The 20197-nt window shown below is 47.8% G+C and overlaps 1 protein-coding gene across 1 annotated transcript in view; it reads right to left on the bottom strand.

The window, feature by feature from the left end:
- Positions 1–7694, bottom strand: part of HMCN2 (hemicentin 2) — a 149271-nt gene extending 141577 nt beyond the window's left edge. The window contains 1 exon segment of the mRNA XM_029203622.1: positions 7445–7694. Coding sequence (XP_029059455.1) covers positions 7445–7694 — 250 coding nt within the window.
- Positions 7695–20197: the final 12503 nt, after the last annotated feature.

Genomic DNA, 20197 nt, shown 5'->3' with positions numbered 1-20197 from the left:
TATCATATAATGATTTACAATCAGAAGCAAGACAAGACCGACTTCAGCTACCACCATTACTTAAAACTGTGCTAAATACCACAAAACATTCCAAACAAGCAAAAAATTTGATCGGAAAAGAGGAGACAATATTACAATTTGGACAGGCTGTGATTGTCAACCTAGAAAACTCAAGACATTACCCCCCCAAAAATAAATTAGAACTAGTTTCTTTACAAAGTCTTCAGAAGAAAGTTGGAAACAAAATAAATATATGAAAATAAATTGCTTTCCAACATACTAGCAATACTGATTTGCAAAATATGTAATGAAAAAAATTCCTGGTCAAAATAGTCATACAAAACCCAAAATATTTAGAAATGATCTTAAAAAGAAATAGGTGGAACCTATAAGGAAAAAAAACCTATAAGCTTTTTACAAAAGGAAATAAATATGTAAAAAAAAAAAAGGAAGAGGTCTCCTAGAGGAAAACAACTAAATTTTTTAAAATGATAATTCTTCCCCAAGTCAAGATTTAACACAATTCTGAGCAAATTCACAGTAGGAATTTCTTTTTTGGAAGTTGACTACGTTTTCTACTTTTCATCTGAAAAGAAAACATGTTCAAGAATATTTTGAAAATGAAGAAGAATAAAAAGAACATGAAGAAGCTGCAGGGCTAAGTAACTCTGGAAATGAGTTGCATCTATAAGACTAAAGGCAAAAGAACTGTACTCTAGTGAACAAAGTTGTTTTCCATGGGGTGCAAGTTAGCAATGCTAAAACCACTATAAATGTGGACAAGAACTGAAAATTAAGTAAATGACGAGTGAGTGGTGAAGGGTGAGGGCCAGGTTAGTCACTGTCAGCGTGGGAGGTTATAGATAAGCAAGAATAGGAGGCTGGAAGGATCCACGTGGTAATCAATGAGAGCTGGAGACATCAGAATGAACTCATGTTCAGCTTAATACAGATACAGACAGTTAAACAGAGAAATATTTATAGATATGGGTATACACAAAGATTACATATACAACATGTATCTCCTTGCTCTGTCAGCTAAAGATGCAGAAGCGGTGACACCCCAGTAGCAACAAGCACCCCTAGCACTCATGCTGGTGTCTAATACCATTTTTCAATCAACGGAACCAGGGCTCCTTGGAGAAATTATTAATTCTAGGACTGGGGAAGGAAATACATAAGATGAGTCTGAAATACTCTGTAGTGCCAGAAAGTAAGAAAGTGCTTTAAAAATATTCACAACAATAAGGGTATGTCAAAGGCACACAGACTGTGTGTGCCAAAGAGCTCCCAATGACTGAAGTTGGAAAATTTTGAGCAACAAAATAAAGTAGTATTGGATTATAACCCAAGGTATAAAACTATGAGTCCATGCTGATATATATAAATGATTGAATAAACAAATAAATGGAAAAGAATCAACTCTCTCATGCAGAAGATTTCCAAACAATTTATGTAAATACCCCATGTTCAAGGAGGTGGATCACAACTCCCTACTTCTCAAGTGTGGGCTGCGTGTAAGTGACTTTCTTCCAAAGAGGACAGTACAGAAAAGGAGAAAGAAAAGAGTACGCTTACAGTAAAGACACCTGACAACCTCAGTCAGGTGATCAAGGTCAGCGTCAGCAGTGATAAGTCATAACGAGGGCATGTACCCTGGACATGATATGATGAGAATGGCATTGTTCCTCTGTGGTCTTCCTCCCGTTACCCAGTCTAACCGGAGAAAAGCAACCGGCAAATCATGACTGAGGGACAAAACATCGGGGCAATACTCGTCAGAACTGTCAAGGTCATCAAAAACAAAGTCTGAAAAACCATCACAACCAAAAGAAGCCTTAAGGGACATGACAACTAAATGGGATCCTGAATGGGCTCCTGGAACAAATGTTAGGGGAAAATTGAGGAAGTCTGAATAAAGAATGGACTTTAGGACTTCCCTGGTGGCGCAGTGGTTAAGAATCCACCTGCCAGGCTTCCCTGGTGGCGCAGTGGTTGGGAGACCGCCTGACGGTGCGGGGGGGCGCGGGTTCATGCCCCGGTCCGGGGGGATCCCACTTGCCACGGAGCAGCTGGCCCCGTGGGCCATGGCCGCTGGGCCTGCGCGTCCGGAGCCTGTGCTCCGCGGCGGGAGAGGCCGCAGCGGTGAGAGGCCCGCGTACCGAAAAAAAAAAAAAAAAAAAAAGAATCCACCTGCCAATGCAGGGGACACGGGTTCAAGCCCTGGTCTGGGAAGATCCCACATGCTGCGGAGCAACTAAGCCCGTCTACCACAACTACTGAGCCTGCACTCTAGAGCCCGTGAGCCACAACTACTGAAGCCTGCGCACCTAGAGCCCGTGCTCTGCAACAAGAGCAGCCACCGCAATGAGAAGCTCGCGCACCACAATGAAGAGTAGACCCAGCTCGCCACAACTAGAGACAATGCCCACCCGCAGCAGCGAAGACCCAATGCAGCCAAAAAAAAAAAAAAAAAAAAGTAATGGACTTTAGTTAATAATAACCCATGGGGACTTCCCTGGCGGTCCAGTGGTTAAGACTTCACCTTCCGATGCCGGGGGTGCGGGTTCAATCCCTGGTTGGGATCCCTAAGATCCCACATGACTCGAGGCCAAAAAACCAAAACATAAAACAGAAGCAATATTGTAACAAATTCAATAAAGACTTTAAAATTGGTCTTAAAATCTTAAAAAAAAACCCCAACATATCAGTACCGGTTTGTTAATTGTGATAAATGTACCATTGTAATATAAGATGTTAATAAAAGGGAAAACTGGGTGTTGGGTATACGGGAACTTCTTTGCAATAATTCTGTAAATTTAAAACTGTTTTAGGGCTTCCTTGGTGGCACCGTGGTTAAGAATCCGCCTGCCAATGCAGGGGACACGGGTTCGAGCCCTGGTCTGAGAAGATCCCACATGCCACGGAGCAACTAAGCCCGTGCGCCACAACTACTGAGCCTGCGCTCTGGAGCCCGCAAGCCACAGCTACTGAAGCCCACATGCCACAACTACTGAAGCCTGTGTGCCTACAGCCCGTGCTCCGCAACAAGAGCAGCCACCACAATGAGAAGCCCCAGCTTGCTGCAACTAGAGAAAGCCTGCGCACAGCAGTGAAGACCCAACGCAGCCAAAGATAAATATATTATTAAAAAAAAAACTGTTCTCATTAAAAGTTTATTAAAATTTTAAAGCTGTCAGCCAATGAAAAGATAAAGAAGATACAGCTTATATACACAATGGAATACTATTCAGCCACGAGAAAGAAGGAAATCCTGCTGCTTGGGACAACTTGGATGGACCTTGAGGGCATTATGCTAAGTGAAATGAGTCAGACAGAGAAAGACAAATACTGTATGATCTCATTTATATGTGGAATCTAAAAAAAAAAAAAAAAAAGTGAAACTCAGAGAAACAGAGAGTAGAGTGGTGGTTTCCAGGAATAAGGGAGTGGGAGACGTGGGGAGATGTTAGTCACAGGGTACAAACTTACAGTTATCAGATGGCTAAGTTCTGGGAATCGAATGTACGGCATAGTAATTATCACTAATAATACTGTATTATGCACTTGAATATCGCCAAGAAAGTAGATCCTAAATGTTCTCACCACAAAAAAAGAAATGGTAATTATGTGACATGATGGAGGCGTTAGCTAACTGCTATGGTGGTAATCATTTTGCAATACATAAATGTATCAAATCAATACACTGGACATCTTAAACTAACCCAATATTATGTGTCAATTATATTTCAATAAGGCTGGGGGTAAATTATTTTTTTAAGAATAGGAGGAAGGATTTACCCTATTATAAAGCCAAATAATTAATACAATGTGCTGCTGGAACAAGAACGGTCATACAATGGGACAGAATGGAAAGCCCAGGTAAATTAATAGATATAAAGTCATTTTGGAGAAAGGCAGGATCTAAATGAATGAAAAAGAAAGGATTATTTGATAAAATGTAACTGTACCATCAATTATCCTGTTCTGGAAGAATTACATCAAATTGTTTTTAATACCAGTGCCAATTTTTTTTAAATTCCAGGTTAAAAAATTAAATATGAAGAGAAAAAAAAGAAGACGAATGAAAAAACCTAGAACATGTACCTAACTGATTTTGTGATAGAAAAAAATCTGAGAATGAAAGTGAAGAAATTACAAAGGGAAAAAGGCAATAGATTTTGCTACATAAACATTTAAAACTTCAGAACATCACGAATCACAAATATTAAAAGACAAACGACTAGGAAATGCTAACCACATAACAAAAAACAACTAATATCATCAATATAAAGTCCCCATACTGACTGATAAGAAAACCACTAAAAACCCCGAATGGAAAAATGAGTAAAGGAACTGACAATTTACAAAAGAAGAAATTCACACACAGAAACATCTAGTAAACACTTGAGAACTTACTGAACCTCACCAGCAATTAAAATAAGAAGATATCATTTTCCATCTTTTGAATTAGGAAAAAAAATGTTATCCTAATCCCTAGGGTTGGGGGCAGCTGCTCTGAAACAGTCCCCTCAAATGCCTCTGACAGAAGTTTAAACTCCCAAAACATTGGAAAACAATTTGAAGAGCTGCCTACCCACTCAGTGTGTTTATAATGACCTAGGAATTCCACTTCCAAAATCTTAATCCAATGAAAAAAACAATCAAAGATGCAGACAAAGATTTACACACCAGAGTGCTTTTTGCAACATTTTAATAGAGAAAAACCGAAAACAACCTAAATTTCAGCCAAAATAAAACGATTAGCAAAAGTCTAACTTTGCAGTTTGGGAACATCCCACTTTTTTTTCATTTAAAAACTTTAAAAAATATTTCCAAAGCACAGGTTCTGGTTTATCTCCAAGCATGTGCAGTCCAGAACCACTGAAACTTGCCCTGCAAAGCGTGGTCTTTGGGGTTGAAGGTAGGGGGTTCCTTTAAGAAGGCCCTCCCAGGATGCAGCCCTGGGGGGGCCTGAACTGTCAGCTAAAACCCCTGACTCTCAGCTCCTCTTCCACCAAAGGGAATTCCATTGGTTGATTCAAAAGACACAGCCTAACCTAAACCACAGATCCAATCCCTGCTCAGAAGCCCTCAGTGGCTGCTCGCAGCCCATAGAAGGAAATCTAAGTGCTCCGTCCTCAGTTCCACAGTCACAGCCGGGACCAATCTCGCCTCTCCCCGCGTTCCCATTTCACCCCTCCTACGCCCTGGCTCCACACTCACATACACCTGCCCCTACATGTCAGCCACCACCCAGCGAGTTCCATGTGCTCAGGGCGACCTCCGTCCCACTGCATCCCTGGCACCTAGCATTGACAAATGGTCCAAAGCTGCTAAGTTTCCCTTCATCTTCTTCAAGTCCTGCTCCAGTGATGCTTCCTCAGACAGCCTTTGGTTGGTCCTTTCCCTTGCGAGCCGATGGTCAGGAGCTGTCAGAAGTGACACCTTCCACCCTCTGTCTGGCTTGTCGCCAGCAGACTGCCGGCTCCTTGGTGTGAACCCTGCCCCCTTCACACTGGAAGCCTCACAAGCTCGTGCACACAGCAGAGGCTCAATAAACACTGAGGTCCCCCTCCACTGGACCTGGGGGGTCTGTAGGGAGTATGGTTTGGGGAGCAGGGGCGGGGAGAAGGATGGGATTTTTTTGTTTCATAGAAGATGGAGTGAAGGCTGGAGAGTCATGCACGCACTCGGCGCCCAGAGAGGAGAGGTTGGGGATGGCACGAGGGCTTCATGAAGATGATGGCCAGAGAGGGGGCAGTGAGGACACTATGGGTCCCGGGACACTATGTCTGGTTCCAACAGGCTGCTCTCCTGCCTTACAACTGCAGCCAAGCATTTTAGAGACAAATATGGGTTATGAATCAGAAATTACATCAGCCTGGCAGGTGGCCTTGCATAAGTCCCATCCGTGTCCTGAGCCTCAGTTTCTCCAATTGTAAGAGAAGCGTTGGATTAAATGATCCCTAAGCTCTCTCAATGCAATATCTTTGGAAACCCAAGAATGACCCAGAAAGGGAGTGAGAAAGTTAGGGGGGTAGAGGGTGAACTGCGTCAGAGCTGAAACCCCCAGGACACACCTCACACCCCACGTCTTCACAATTCCACCAGCCTTGCTGCTCCCTGACCCCCAGATGGGAGCTGTCCTTCTGATGTTCCCAGGAAACTTTTTCTAGACCCCTGACTTCCGTGCTTTGAGCTGCAGAGCCCTACAGAGCCCAGAACTCCTGGAAGCAGAGGGACTCCACACTCAGCCTAAGGGCTGCACGGGATTACGTACACCGACTGCGGCCCATTTTTCAAATATCTGTAATGATGCTGTGATTAATAAAGAAAAATTCTTCTAAAAGGGCTTACTAGCTCATACAGCCTTGGGCCATTGTGTATTTTTTCAGCACAAGAACACTTTGCAGAGCAATTCTGCAAGGAATCTGCCATTTTTATTTTATTTTTTGGCTTTATAAAGCTATCCTACTAGATAGAGAGGTGACTAATAGAGAGAAACGTGATAAAACGGAGCAAAATTAATCACAGGATCTGGGTGGTGAGCAGACAGGTGTTTATGTATTTCCCCCCCCCGCCCCCCCCCCCCATTTTGCTGTAAGTCTGAAGTTTTTCATTAAAAATGTTGGAGAAAAAGCAGTCCTGCCACTCAGAAAGTTGGGAGTCTAAGCACGCTCCACAGCTGTTTTCCCTGAAACTCCCCACAGTGGGGTCTCCCTGGGATCTTTTCAAGGGCATGCCCCTAACACCTAGTTGAAAGATAGGGGGCTGCAGGCCAGGAGGTGCTGTCTGCAGGGTAGAAGGTGTTAGGTAGGAGGACCTCGCAGTGAGAATACTGCGGGTAGAGGCGACGCGCCTGCTGTTTTTCTCGCGAGAACAGGTGAGGGGCAAGACGCGAAGCTCTCCTGCCTGGGTGGCTCTTCCGGCCCCCGAAGCCCACGACGGGAGCGAATTTGAAGAATGAACAAAGGCAAATCCGCAAACCTTGCGGAGGCTCATGCGCGCCAGGCCCTGGACACGAAGGACCCATTTCAACATCTCAGCAAGTTTGGGAGGCAGTTCTCGCCCCGTTTCCTAAAGGGGGAAGGTGCGGCTCCGGAAGGTGAGGTCACTTGCTTAAGTCACAGAGCCAGGAGGTGGCTGCGCGGCATTTGAACGCAGTGCCCCCGCCTCTCGGTCACTGGCCTGACGACGCAAGCTGGGAGACGCGGGAGAAGGGGAGAGCAGGTTCCCAGGGAAAGGACCCGGCGGCTGCAAGGCCTGCCCCAGGTGCCCGGCCTCGGGCAGAGTGAAGGCGTCGGGAAGGCGCCCCCGCCGGGCCGCGGTGCAGCCTACAGGCGTCCAGTGCGCCCGGGGCGCAATGCGGGCGGGTGAGCGCACCGCGCCAGGACACCGGGCCAGGGGCGCGGCGGACGCCGGGGGCTCGGGGGGTCGCTACCTGGATCACGGAAGGGCACCAGTGCGTAGTTGCCGATGGCCTGGCTGCCACGGCTCAGGCTGTGCTCCAGAATGCGCGAGGCGCCGTGCATCACCTGCATCAGGTCGTCCCACATGGAGCCGGTAACGTCTAAGACGATGGCCAGGGTGGCATCCCCCGTGGTAGGGGGCAGCGCCGTCCCGGGCTCGCCGGCCACCGCTGCTGCTGCCGAGACCGCCAGCAGCAGCCGCAAGAGCGGCGCCCGGGGCATCTTTGCTGAGCGCGGCCGAGGGGCTGCGGCTGCCGCGGTGGAGGCTCGCGGGGCCTTGAGAGCGCGACCGCCCTGGTGCGCCCAGCGGCCACTCGACGCACGGCTGCAGCGCGGCGCCTCGCTCCGTCGGACCGCGGCCGGTGCGCGCGGGACGTGGGTTTGCGGCGGGGTCCCCCTGCTGGGAGACCGAGGCGGTCTTAGAGCCCACCCCGTTCAGGGTCACGGGCCCCGCCTCCTCCGCTCCCCTCACTGTGACTCAAACTTTCCCGGCCCCGCTGCTCGCCAGTCCAGACCCGAGGTTAGGGGAGGACGCGGGGCGGACGGCAGAAGGGAGCTGGGCCCTCGGCCAAAGCCGCAAGGGATGGGGACGCACGGGGGGCCCTGGACACCTGCGCCTCCCGCCGACCGCGCGCCTCGCTGCGGGGGCGGGAGAGGGAGGGGGAAGGGCGCTGCCCCTGCCCTGGAGGGCTGTCCTCGGGCCCTGGTTTTTGTGGCTCCCTCCACCCAGCCCCCTAAAAACCGACCCCCCAATACACACACACACACACACACACACACAGTAACTCCCTTTCTTTCCTCAGGAATCTGTGCTTCCCAGTTATCGTCTATTACTGTTACTATAATCAAGCAATGGAAGTTGAGCAGCTACTGTGTGCTAAGCGCTTTCACATAGTTGTTATTTCCTCGAGTGCTCGCTACAACCCTCGAGGGAGGCAGTAACACTAAACCCATTTTACAGATGAGCAGACTGAAGCTCAGGCATTAGCCCAAAGTCACTCAGCTCTCAAGTAGTAGAGAGTCGATTAGAAGCCAGCTCTAGAAAGATTCCGAAGCCCCTGGGCTCTGCTGCCTCTTCGGAGTGTTATCAGACATTGTCTAAGGTCATCTGATGACTCCAGAGGATGGGGGATGCCCCTCTGCTAGATCCCCTGGATCCCATGTGAGGGTTCTGAGACACATGTGAGGTGCTAGTGGTGCTGCCTGGGTGCCTATAGCCGTCCCCTCCCAGACATTGCTCCCTCCCGCCACCTGGAGAGGGTCGGGCACCCCACCACTGCTCAGCTCAGCCTGTGCTCTCATAGCTTATTTCTGCGTCTCTCTCCCTACCAGCCTAGGAGCCCCTTGAGGGCAGGGCTGCATCTTGTTTCCCCCAGTCAGCCTCCAGTTCCCCAGCCCAGTCCCTGGCACGTGGTGGGGACTCACTCAATATTGACTGAATAAATAAAGAAGAGACAGCTTTTGTGGGCCTGCCTCGTTTTGAGAAACACGGGAGGGAGCCCAGCTTGGTCCTCTCACTTTTCAGTCCCTCCCCCGAGATGATCATGCTCCCAGGACAGGGACAGGCAGCCCCATGGACATGGCTGAAAGTTCTGGGTCTGTATGGGGGGCAGGGGCGGTGGATTTCTCCAGCCCCTCCCTTCTGGAGCCCTCAACCAGGAGGAAGCACCCCACCACCACCCACCTCCTGCCCATAACTTCTCTTTCCCCCTCCATCTCAGCTCAGACCCTGCCTCTGAGGTCACTTCGGCACCTTGCCCTGTGACCCCACAGCCCCTTGTCTGATCATCAATGTCTTCTCTGCCCCTCCCACCCTGACTCTGAGCTCTGGGGCAGCAGAGACCCAGTATCTGCACATGGTAGGTGCCCGCTGAAGGTTTGCCACCTAAATGGGTCAGCGGGTATCAGAAAGGCCCGATGTCTTGGCGCTGGCCATGGGGAAGAAGTGACACACATCCTCAGGGACCCAGTTCTAGACCAGGGCAAGGACCTTTTATAAGAAGCACTAGGGTCCAGGGAAAATGGTCTCTGGGGAGCTGCCTGTCTCATGGGGTATGGTAGGAACCAAGTGCCTAGACCCAGGTGACAGTAGAACTCACGGTGCAGCTAATGGGAGGTTGAGTCACCTGCACTTCTGAACACTGGCTCTTTAAATCTTCCTGTGCTAAGGCTGTGGCTGGCCCCAGAATCTGGGCAGGGCTGGGCCAGCTGTTGGAGACAGAAAAGAGGCCCCAGCTGTGGGAAGGCAAAGGCGAACAGGAGCCAGGAACCAGGCAGGGCTCACAGACAGTGACATTTCAGGCACCGTGCAGGGGACTTTTGAGGACAAATGAGTCCTTCGGTCATTCACTCTGCGTACATACACTGGCTGAGCCTAAGCTGGGTGTCCAGCACTCTGCTAGGCCCTGCTGGGGGAGGGGGGACATACAGATGTGTAAGACATGCTTCCTACCCAGGGGAGAAGAGACATGTAAACAAATAATTCTAAGTCAATGAGCTAAGTGCTAATAGAGGAATTACCAAGAGCTCTGGGAGCTCAGAGGAAGGAGTGGCTGAGCCCAGGAGCCAGAAGAGGCCACAGAGTGAGCCTGAGAAGCCTTCAAGAACAAGAGGGGAAGGGCATTCGAGGAGAGGGAACAGGATGTGCAAAGGCAGGAGGACACGAGAGACCCACTGCAAGCCCGTATGACTGGAGGCTGATGGCAGACAAGAGGACAGAGGCCAGATCTTGAGGGGCCCTACGTGTCTTACAAAGGGCATGGGGTTTCTGCAGAGGCCTTGCGGAGCTACTGAAGACTGTCCCTCAGGAAGCAACCTGTTCCAATTTGCATTTCAGAAAGGTCGAAGTTCAGAGGGTCCAACTTGTAGATGCCAAGAAGCCATAAACCTTCTTCCTGAGGAGCTGAGGGCAGAACTGGTCCCAGGGAAAGCAAGATGCTTCTCCTCAGGCTGATCACAAGAACAAGTTGGACCATGGATTTGTGTCCCCAAATAGCCTTGTGACCTTGAGCGAGGTCCTCGCCCTCTCTGTCTTGGTTCCTCATTTGTAGAATCTGGGAGATGGAAGGGGGCTGACAAGATGGCCTCCAGTGGTTCTTGCAACTCCCCCAATCTAGAACCATCTCCGGGGTCGCTTGGAGACACAAGAAGGATGCAAGGGAATGTCTGAGCTCATGGTAGCAAAGCCTCCCCCAATTGCCGTGGAAGGGAGCCTTGGGTAGGCACCTGTCGTCCAGGATGGCCTAGCTGAGCCTTTCCCGGCGCTCAATGCTCCCAAGAACGTAAACATGGTCACCCAAGTGACAAGGCCCACAGTGCCGAGCCTGAGGCCAGAGAAAACACAACCGAACCTCATCAACCAACTTCCATCCCACCACCTCGACTTTACAGACCTCCTGGGAGCCCACATTTTTGAACTCGAGATCATCCACATTTTCCCCCTGTTTCCAGAAGGAGTAGTCTCAGTGGAGTTGTTTCCTAGCATACCACATGTTTGCTATGGAGAGCACCGTGGGTCTGGCCCATCAGCTTAAAGGAGGCATGCGTTGTTATGGCTTCCCCCCACCCGTCACCTGCTCTCAGCCTTGGCTTGGAAATCAGGCCTGTCTACTGTGTCTACACTGGGATCCAAGACCAGCTGGGCGTCTGGATCAGAACCCAGGGCTCTAGATACTTGGCTGGTCCCAGAAAAGTGGCCCCTCCCGACCAACGGGCCTTTCACTTCCTCACGTCCCACTCCCTAAAGGCGTCCTAGTCTCGGTCATATCAGAGCCTCTGTGATTCTAACACCCACCTCTCACCTCATCCCACCCCAGCCCTCTCCCTGAAGGAAACCTCTTTATTCCTCTGAAAGAGTAAAAAGACTAATGGTGGATAGCAGCTGCCAGATGCTTACTGAGTGCCAAACACTGCCAAACACCCCCTTAGATCTCCGCTGAGGTCAGTGTTTACCCTTCGTGGGACAGGTGGGGAAACTGAGGCTCAGAGAGGTGGAGTCCTGTGTCCAGGCTGGACTTGGCATCCCCGCCTGCCTTTCTACAGGACCCGTGATCGGCTGCCTCAGAAACACGGGGGGATGATTTGTACAGGATTCCCAGCAAGCAGCAGTTCTAGAGCTAACGTGGACCTGGCTGGGTGGCTCCTTGGGCTGGACTTGGACTCAAGTTTCAGACCCTCAGCACCTTTGAAATGCCGTAAAGTCGTATCCTACCATGTCTCACCAAAGTGCCTGGGGAAAATGAAAGGAGAGAGAGAAGCAATGGTGTAGCTAAGTCTGCCCGTCCTTCTGTGGTCACACGCCCAGGGCCTGAGAAGTAGGAACAGCCTCAAAGCCTTGTTTCTCTCTTCTGGAAGGAATTGAAGAATTAAATGAGGGCCCCGGGGGACAGGACTAGCGACGAGTCGAAGGAGCTGACAAATAAGTTGGGAAGATGGAGCTACTGAGGATAAGGAGGGGGGACTAGGGAGTCAGAATCGGCATAACTGTGTGCGGGCACTTGAGTGACTGACTGCTGAAGCCATCCCTCCGTGGGACCACCCTCCAAGTCACATGTACCATAAGGAATGGTTTGAGATGGTCCCAAGAAATATTGGAGTAGCTCAAGAGTCACAGGAGCTGTTACTCATCCCCATGCCTTCAAGAACGAACAATGAGGGCTTCCCTGGTGGCTCAGTGGTCGAGAGTCCGCCTGCCAATGCAGGGGACATAGGTTCGTGTCCCGGTCCGGGAAGATCTCACATGCCGCGGAGCGGCTGGTCCCGTGAGCCATGGCCACTGAGCCTGTGCGTCCGGAGCCTGTGCTCTGCAACGGGAGAGGCCACAGCAGTGAGAGGCCCGCGTACCGCAAAAAAAAAAAAAGAACGAACAATGACAAGAGCTAAGGCAGAGCCAAGAGCTCAAAGACTCGCTCTCCACCACCCAGACCTGGCCTGTCATCCCCCGGATGGAGCTCATGTATCGCCAAGCCCCTGATTCTGTCGTCGGGGGAGAAGGAGCCCGCCTCGTTGGCCTCGTTGGCAGGGGTCGTTGCTCACTGTGCTGTATGCTAAGCCTTGTTGTCACTTATGGCCATGATGTCACCTTTGTCTTTGTCGTCAGTGGCTGGGAAGAATACCCAGACTGAGTTGAGGTTTACTGTATGTCCCTTTTATTCTTTTGTTCTCTCTCTCTCTCTCTCTCTCTTTCTCTCTCTCTTTCTCCTATAATTAAAAATTCCACTGAACTGCTTTGTGCATTTTGGCAGACACTGTTGGCTTCTTACCCTAAAGTTTTCCCCACTTCTCCCTGGAAAGCCTGGCTTTCCCCCCTGACTTTCGGGTTCAGGTGTCTACTATTCTTCCACATGATTTGAAGAAGAATTTCCCCTCTCCAAGGGAAATTCTGATGGGCTAGGTCACCCATGTGGTCCCAGTCCCTTGGCCAGTGGTTGAGCTGGGAATGGGCATTTGAGGCTGTCCTGGCCAATGGGACATGAAGGAACTCTGCTAGTGTGTCTCCAGAAGAGACGCAAAAGAACAAAGTCAGAGGTCTTACACTGCCTGATTTGAAGGCTTATTCTAAAGCAACAGTAATTAAGACAGAGTAATATAGGCAAAAAGAAAGATGAATCAGCCAATAGAACAGAAAAGAGTCCTGAAATAGATCTGCACATCCCTGGGCAATTGAGTTTTGACAGAGGTGCCAATGGGGAAGGGAAGTCTTTTTGAGCTAATGGTGTTGGATATCTGTATGGAAAAAAATGAACCTGGATCCCAGCCGCACACCATACACTAAAATTAAGTTGAGATGACTCATAGGCCAAAGTGTAAAAGCTAAGCTATAAAGCTTCTAGAAAAAGAGGCACAAGGAAGAAAGAGCCCCTCTTCTTCCACTCAGTGATGTCGTGTCTGCATAGGACCCCTGGAACTTTGCAGCCTGAAACCATGAGGAAAGCCAGCCTGGGGAGAAGAAAAGAGCAAAGAGAAGAGAACTTTGGAGCTGCCCTATGTATGCCTTTCTTGTCACGTGTGATGATGCATTTTCCTTCAGAGTTAAGCCAATTGCATTGCATTCTTTGTTACTTGCAGCCAAAAGCATTCTCACTGTGACGTACCTGTCCTTCTGTTTCCCCTCATATGGTGCACAGCTTTACCCAACTACTTCTACTCAAGCAGCACACAAAAAACCCATGTACAGTGATCTTCATGAGTAGTTAAAGGAATCAACAAACAATTTTTCTATACCTAGACTTCTTACGTTTTGCCTTTGGAATCCAGCCCCTGGAGGAGGTGCTGAGGCGCCCTGAGGAAAGAGCTGTGATTGTCCACTGTAGAAAGTGACCCACGAGAAAGTGTCCCCCAAAGGACAAGGACCACATTTGACTCATGTCCCCAAGCCCTAGCACACACGGGCATATAGTAGGAGCTCAATAAATAAGTGTCGTGTGAATGGATGGATAGAACAAGAAGAGTCCAAGCCCTTTCATTCATTGTTTGATAAACTCACGAGCTTAATCAGTACATTTAAAACACCATGAGCTGTATCCAGGTTTCTTTAGTAATTCCCCTTAATTTATACTCTCCCATTATTTGAATAATTTCCCCCAGATGGTTGTAGAACAAGGTCAGAATTGGACAGTCTTTGTATTGGGGACAGGGTCATTAAAGCCAGCGATTCTATAAAGCCCCACCTGCCCCCAAATCGGGACCCCCCCCCAACTCCTGTCATAGCCACAGTTCCCCTCCTACCAGGACTAAATGCCCATTGTCAGCACCAGTTCCTCTGTGTTAAGCGGCACAGATGAAGGGATTCACTCCAGAAGACCCCGTGATACAGCACTTGGCTCAGACAAGACATCCCTAACCCTCTCCCAGTACATTAGCTTGGACTGTTCAGCAGACTGGCTCTTGTCAACCAGAAGATTCCGAAAGCCTGTCTCCAGGGTAATGGAAGGGGAGCGTGACAGCCAAGAAAAGTCACTGCAAAGCATCTAAAGACGCCAGGTCAAGAAGAGCAGGGCAGTGGGAATGTAAGATGGGGCAGCCACGGTGAAAACAGCTTGGCAGGTCCTCAAAAAATTAAACACAGAATTCCCATATGGTTCAGCAATTCCACTCCTAGGTGTATACCCCAAAGAATAGAAAACAGGTGTTCAAACAAAACCTTGTACACCAACACAGCAGCACTATTCACACTAGCCAAAAGGTGGAAACAACCCAAATGTCCATCACAGGTAAATGGATACACAAAATATGTCATATTATTCAATAATAAGAAGGAATGGAGTACTGACTCATGCTACAATATGAATGAACCTCAAAAACATCATGAAAGAAGCTAGACACAAAAGGCCACGTATGTATGATTCCACGTATATGGAATCCCATGCATCAAATCTGGAAATATCCAGAAAGTACAATAGGCAAACGCGTGGGGACAGAAAGCAGATCTGTGGTTGCCCAGGACTTGGGGGAGGCGCCGGGGGGGAGGCCCTGCTTCGTGGGTATGGGGTTTCCTTTGGGGGTGATGAAAATGTTCTGCAACTGGACAGTTGTGGTCCAGTTGCACAACATTGTAAATGTACAAATTATCACCGAACTGTATGTTTTTAAGTAATTAAAATGGCGACCTTTACGGTATGTGTATTTCACCACAATAAAAAGATTTTTTCTTAAGGCAGGGCCTGGCTGCCTGAGGAGGGTGGATGGAAAAGCAGAGTAAGGCGTTCCCAGTGACCAGGAGATCTGGGGAGGGCAGCCAGGGCCTCTCTCTGCCTCTGAGTGAAGCTGAGCTCAGCCGCTGCAGTGAGGATAATGAATTCTCCCACCACCCTGGACCCCTGCCCCCGTGTCTCCTTTCACTTCCTGCCAATTCAGTTTGCCCTCAGGAAACCTCCAGCAAAGGATCCAAGGTGTCACGGAAATGATGTCCATCAAGGAAACTGACCCATCTTAACAACTGAGCTGTGACAGCTGACCTCTGATTAAAGCAGAGAATTGCAAAAACCATCAGATTAAAGATGTTTAAATTAATGATGCCTGGAGCTGCTTCCCAAGAAAGCCCGTTTGGAAAATCTGAAAGAGAGAAATGATGCTCGCCAGCCCAGACGTCAAGTCGTGACCTTCTTAGCAGGAAGAGGAGCCACTTGCAAGTGCCAAGATTTAATGGGGTGGGGACTCCACTACAAAAGGAGATCTGGTTACCTCTCATTTGACATTTAGTAGAAACAGGTCTACATCGGAGGAACAAAATCCCCCGAAACAAAGTGGTTAGTGGCCGCGCACAAATGTACAATATACACCCTGTGGTGTACGTTTGTTTGGAGTTTGGGCCACCCACAATACTAAAATACAGCCACTTGACTTCCTATCCTCCCTTGCAGCTGAAGCATGGGTGTCATGGGCTGCACCCATCATATACACTCATGCTGGCCTTTGGGTCCAGAGCCAGACAAAGAAGCTGCTGGCCCCTTGGTGGCAGTGACAACAAGATCACGTTCCCGGCGTGGTGGGGCAGTGGTGCTAGCCACAGCCTATAGTTATCAGACTGGGGCTGCGATGGCTTTGGGGGCTGGTTTCCACCTGGTTAGCACCAAGCATGAAATCCCTAGCTCACGTGTGAGCACCCAGTTGCACTGCTTAAATCAGCAAAAGTTAGCTTCTGTTGCCTACAATTAAGAACAGTGCTCCGTTCCTTCAGGTAACGGATACCAACAGACTTCCCCCAACAAAGAGGGTCACGTGACCCAAATCATACTGTCCCATCTCTCCAGCTACAGTGATTGGTCTAGAGATGGGCATGTGACCCAAGTAGAGCCAACCAAAATACTTCCCTAAGATTGGTCTAGAGATGGGCACGTGACCCAAGTGGAGCCAATCAACATCCTTCCCTGGGATATTTCTACTGGGGAAGAATCTTTCGTGTTTCCAGGCTAACAAGACTCAGAGGCTGTGAGTGGGGGAGACGCCAGCAGCCATGTTCCCCACCCCCAGGGGGGAGACCATCTGCATTAGGAGAGAATGAAGCCAGCACAGACAAGAAGCAGAGGGAGGAAGAGAGAGAAGTCCCTGCTCCCCACCCCCTACTTTCTGTGGTGTGATCATATGAATTGATAAGTTCCCTTTTTTTGTTTAGGCTTTTTTGGGTTGGGTTTCTGCCATTTATAACAAAAGTCTGAAATATTGAAGGTGGAGAAGTTTTGCTTTATTCACGAGATGGCCTCATGGGCCTGTCTTTCTCTTGAGATGGCGGCTGACTTACGGTTAAAAGGAACAAAATCCCTGAGCACTGAAACATCATTGGCAGAATAGGCCAATATTAGTCAGTCAGCAAATACTTTCTGAGCATCTTCCTAATGTCAGGTCCTGGCCTAGGCACTTTCACAGCATGTGAAATGGTCTGGCATCCAGCAAGCACTCAATAATTGCTGGGTACAACAAGCTATTATTATCATTGGTTCTGATTATCTCCTTCCCATTTAAAACTCAGAGAGCTGGGGGCAAGTGACTGGAGGGAGCGGGTTCAACATCTGGGATGGGTTGTTTCCCCTTTCTTTCCCCCAAACATTTCTAATTAAAGCCCCACCACCACTACTACCACCACCACCAAGGGGCTTCTCCTAGTTCTGTGAACTTGACAAAGGGAAAAATATATTTTTTGAAGTAACCAGACCACTGTGCTCGGAGGGAGTTGATGACCTGTTCTTGGAGGAAGTGATCCACTTTAAATACAGTTCTTTCAAAATTAAGGAGTTCGCTGAATTCCAACGTGTAAACTTCTGGCCAATTCTCCCCTGCTGGCGTAGGGAGCATAGTTCTGTGCCTCCTGTGTCTGGAAAGAAAGAAAGCCTACTCCCCCAAGCTCCTTTAGGGTGTCCCACAAATTAATGCGTTGAATGACAGCTTGGCCTCTGTCTGACCTTCAGGCCCAACTCGGCAAGACGTCATAGCCCGAAGAAACACAAGTGCGGCTCAAAGGCATCAAAGAGTCAAGTCAGTCTTTACCGAAGACTCTTGGAGTACTGGCAGAGGGGGGATTACACCTCATGATATTTTGCTCAGCTCCCTAAAAGTCCCCCTTCAACACGTCTCCCCTGAAGCCCTCTCATCCTCACAGCTGCGCCTCTAAATTTCTCCACTCCCTTCCAAATCAAGTATTTTCTCCTTCATAGCAATGAGCTCTTTTTTAAATGCAACTTAACTTAGCCCCTTTCGACTTATCCCAACTTCTCTAACCATTACTCCTTATCAGCCCACAAAGTCTCAGAGAAAACAACAAAACGTTTATTAGGAGGTCAGGGAGGGGGAAAGGCAGTGAATACCCAGACTCCATCAAACTTCCCTCCTCAACAATGTCATAAGAAATGAAAAGTTAGTTCTAGGCATATGTGTGTTTGGATGTACATAGGTGACGTCTGAAACTCAGCTGTTAACCATGAATTCTCCCTTAGGAAGCAGGGGGACTGTGGAGATTCAAACCCATGTGTGTCTGCCTCCCAAGATGGTGCAATGAACAACCCAGTGCAGCCGTGAGGACTCAGGCATCTTGTCCTTCAAAAGTGGCATTTTGACCCCTACTTGAGCAGCTGCTACGTGTGGTGACTCAGCTTCTCTTAGTAATTGATAGAACCAGCAATGATACAGAATAACTGAGCACCACCATCAACCACCTGTATCTAACTGACATTTCAAACTCTTTTATTTGTTCGTTTCACTTTTTTAATTGAAGTATATTTGATCCACAGTGTTGTGGCAGTCTCTGCTGTACAGCAAGGTGACTCAGGTATACACGTAAACATTCTTTTTTTATATTCTTTTCCATTACAGTTTATCACAGGATATTGAATATAGTTTCCTGTGCTATACATTAGGACCTTGTTGTTTATCCATTCTAAATGTAAGAATTTGTATCCACCAACCCCAAACTCCCAGTCCATCCCTTTCCCTCCCCCTCCCCCTTGGCAACCACAAGTCTGTTCTCTATGTCTATGAGTCTGTTTCTGTTTTGTAGTTAGGTTCATTTGTGCCATATTATAGAACACTCCACCCAACAATTTCAGAATTCACATTCTTTTTGATTGCAACTAGGAGACCAAGGTAGACCAGATCCTGGGTCATAATAAACCTTAACGAATTTAAAAGAATTAAAATATACAAAGTATGTTCTCTGACCATAGTGGAATTAAACTAGAAATCAATAAGAAAAATGAAAAAGACAATGTATCAAAATATTTGGGATGCAGGTAAAGCAGTGTTTAGGGGAAAGTTTATAGCATTAAATGTTCATATTAGAAAAGAAAGGTCTCAAATCAATCATTGAGGCTTCCATTTTAAGAAACTAGAAAAAGAGGCTTAAAATATATCCAAAGCATAAGGAAGGAAATAGATAAGAGCTGAAATCAATGAAGTTGAAATCAGGAAAATGACAGAGAAGATCAGTGAAACCAAAAGCTTGTTCTTTGAAAAGATCAATAAAATGGATAGACTGCCAGCAAACTGACAAAGGAAAACAAAAAAATTATCAATATCAGGAATGAAAGAAAAGAGGTCACTACAGGCACACAGACATGAAAAGAATAGCAAGGAATAGAACAATTCTGTGCACATAAACTCAAAAATTCATATGAAATGGCGAAATTCTTCCGAAATAACAAAGTACCAAAACTCACCCAAGGTGAAATAGATAACCTGACTCATCCTATAACTCATAAAGAAATTGAATTTATAGTTTAAAAGCCTTCCAAAAAGGAAGATTTCTTGCCCGAATAACTTACTGGTGAATTGTACCAAATATTTAAAGAGAGGAGAAAACCCTACCCAATAAAAGGGAAGGGAACACTTTGTAACTCATTTTTTGACACAACCTGATATCAAAACGAGATAAAGACAAACAATCAAAGAAAACTACAGACCAATATTTCTCATGAACAAAGATGCAAAACTCATCAACAAACCATGAGCAAACCAAATTCAGAAATAGATAAAAAGAATAATACACCAAGACCAAGTTGGTTTATCCCAGGAATTTAAGACTAGTTCACTGTTCAAAAGCAATCAGTGTAACCCACCATACGGTCAGCCTAAAGAAGAAAAACCTCATTGTAGTTTTGATTTGCGTTTCTCTAATCATTAGTGATGTTGAGCATTCTTTCATGTGTTTGTTGGCAGTCTGTATATCTTCTTTGGAGAAATGTCTATTTAGGTCTTCTGCCCATTTTTGGATTGGGTTGTTTGCTTCTTTGATATTGAGCTGCATGAGCTGCTTGTAAATTTTGGAGATTAATCCTTTGTCAGTTGCTTCATTTGCAAATATTTTCTCGCATTCTGAGGGTTGTCTTACTACCAAATATAAAATAGATAGCTAGTAGGAAGCAGCCGCATAACACAGGGAGATCAGCTCCGTGCTTTGTTTTTTGTTTGTTTGTTTTAATTTATTTTTGGCTGTGTTGGGTCTTTGTTGCGGTGCATGAGCGGGGGCTAATTCTTGTTGCGGAGCACAGGCTCTAGGCGTGCAGGTTTCAGTAGTTGTGGCATATAGGCTCAATAGTTGTGGCTTGTGGGCTCAATAGTTTTGGCTTGTGGGCTCTTGAGTTCAGGCTCAGTAGTTGTGGTGCACGGGCTTAGTGGCTCCACAGCATGTGGGATCTTCCCGAGCCAGGGCTCGAACCCGTGACCCTTGCATTGGAGGCGGATTCTTAACCACTGCGCCACCAGGGAAGCCCCTCAGCTCCGCTTTGTGACCACCTAGA

This window comes from Monodon monoceros, unplaced genomic scaffold, assembly GCF_005190385.1.
Source record: "Monodon monoceros isolate NGI ecotype Baffin Bay Population unplaced genomic scaffold, NGI_Narwhal_1 Super_Scaffold_5, whole genome shotgun sequence".
NCBI classification, from domain to species: domain Eukaryota; kingdom Metazoa; phylum Chordata; class Mammalia; order Artiodactyla; family Monodontidae; genus Monodon; species Monodon monoceros.
This window is presented reverse-complemented; position numbering and strand designations above follow the sequence as displayed.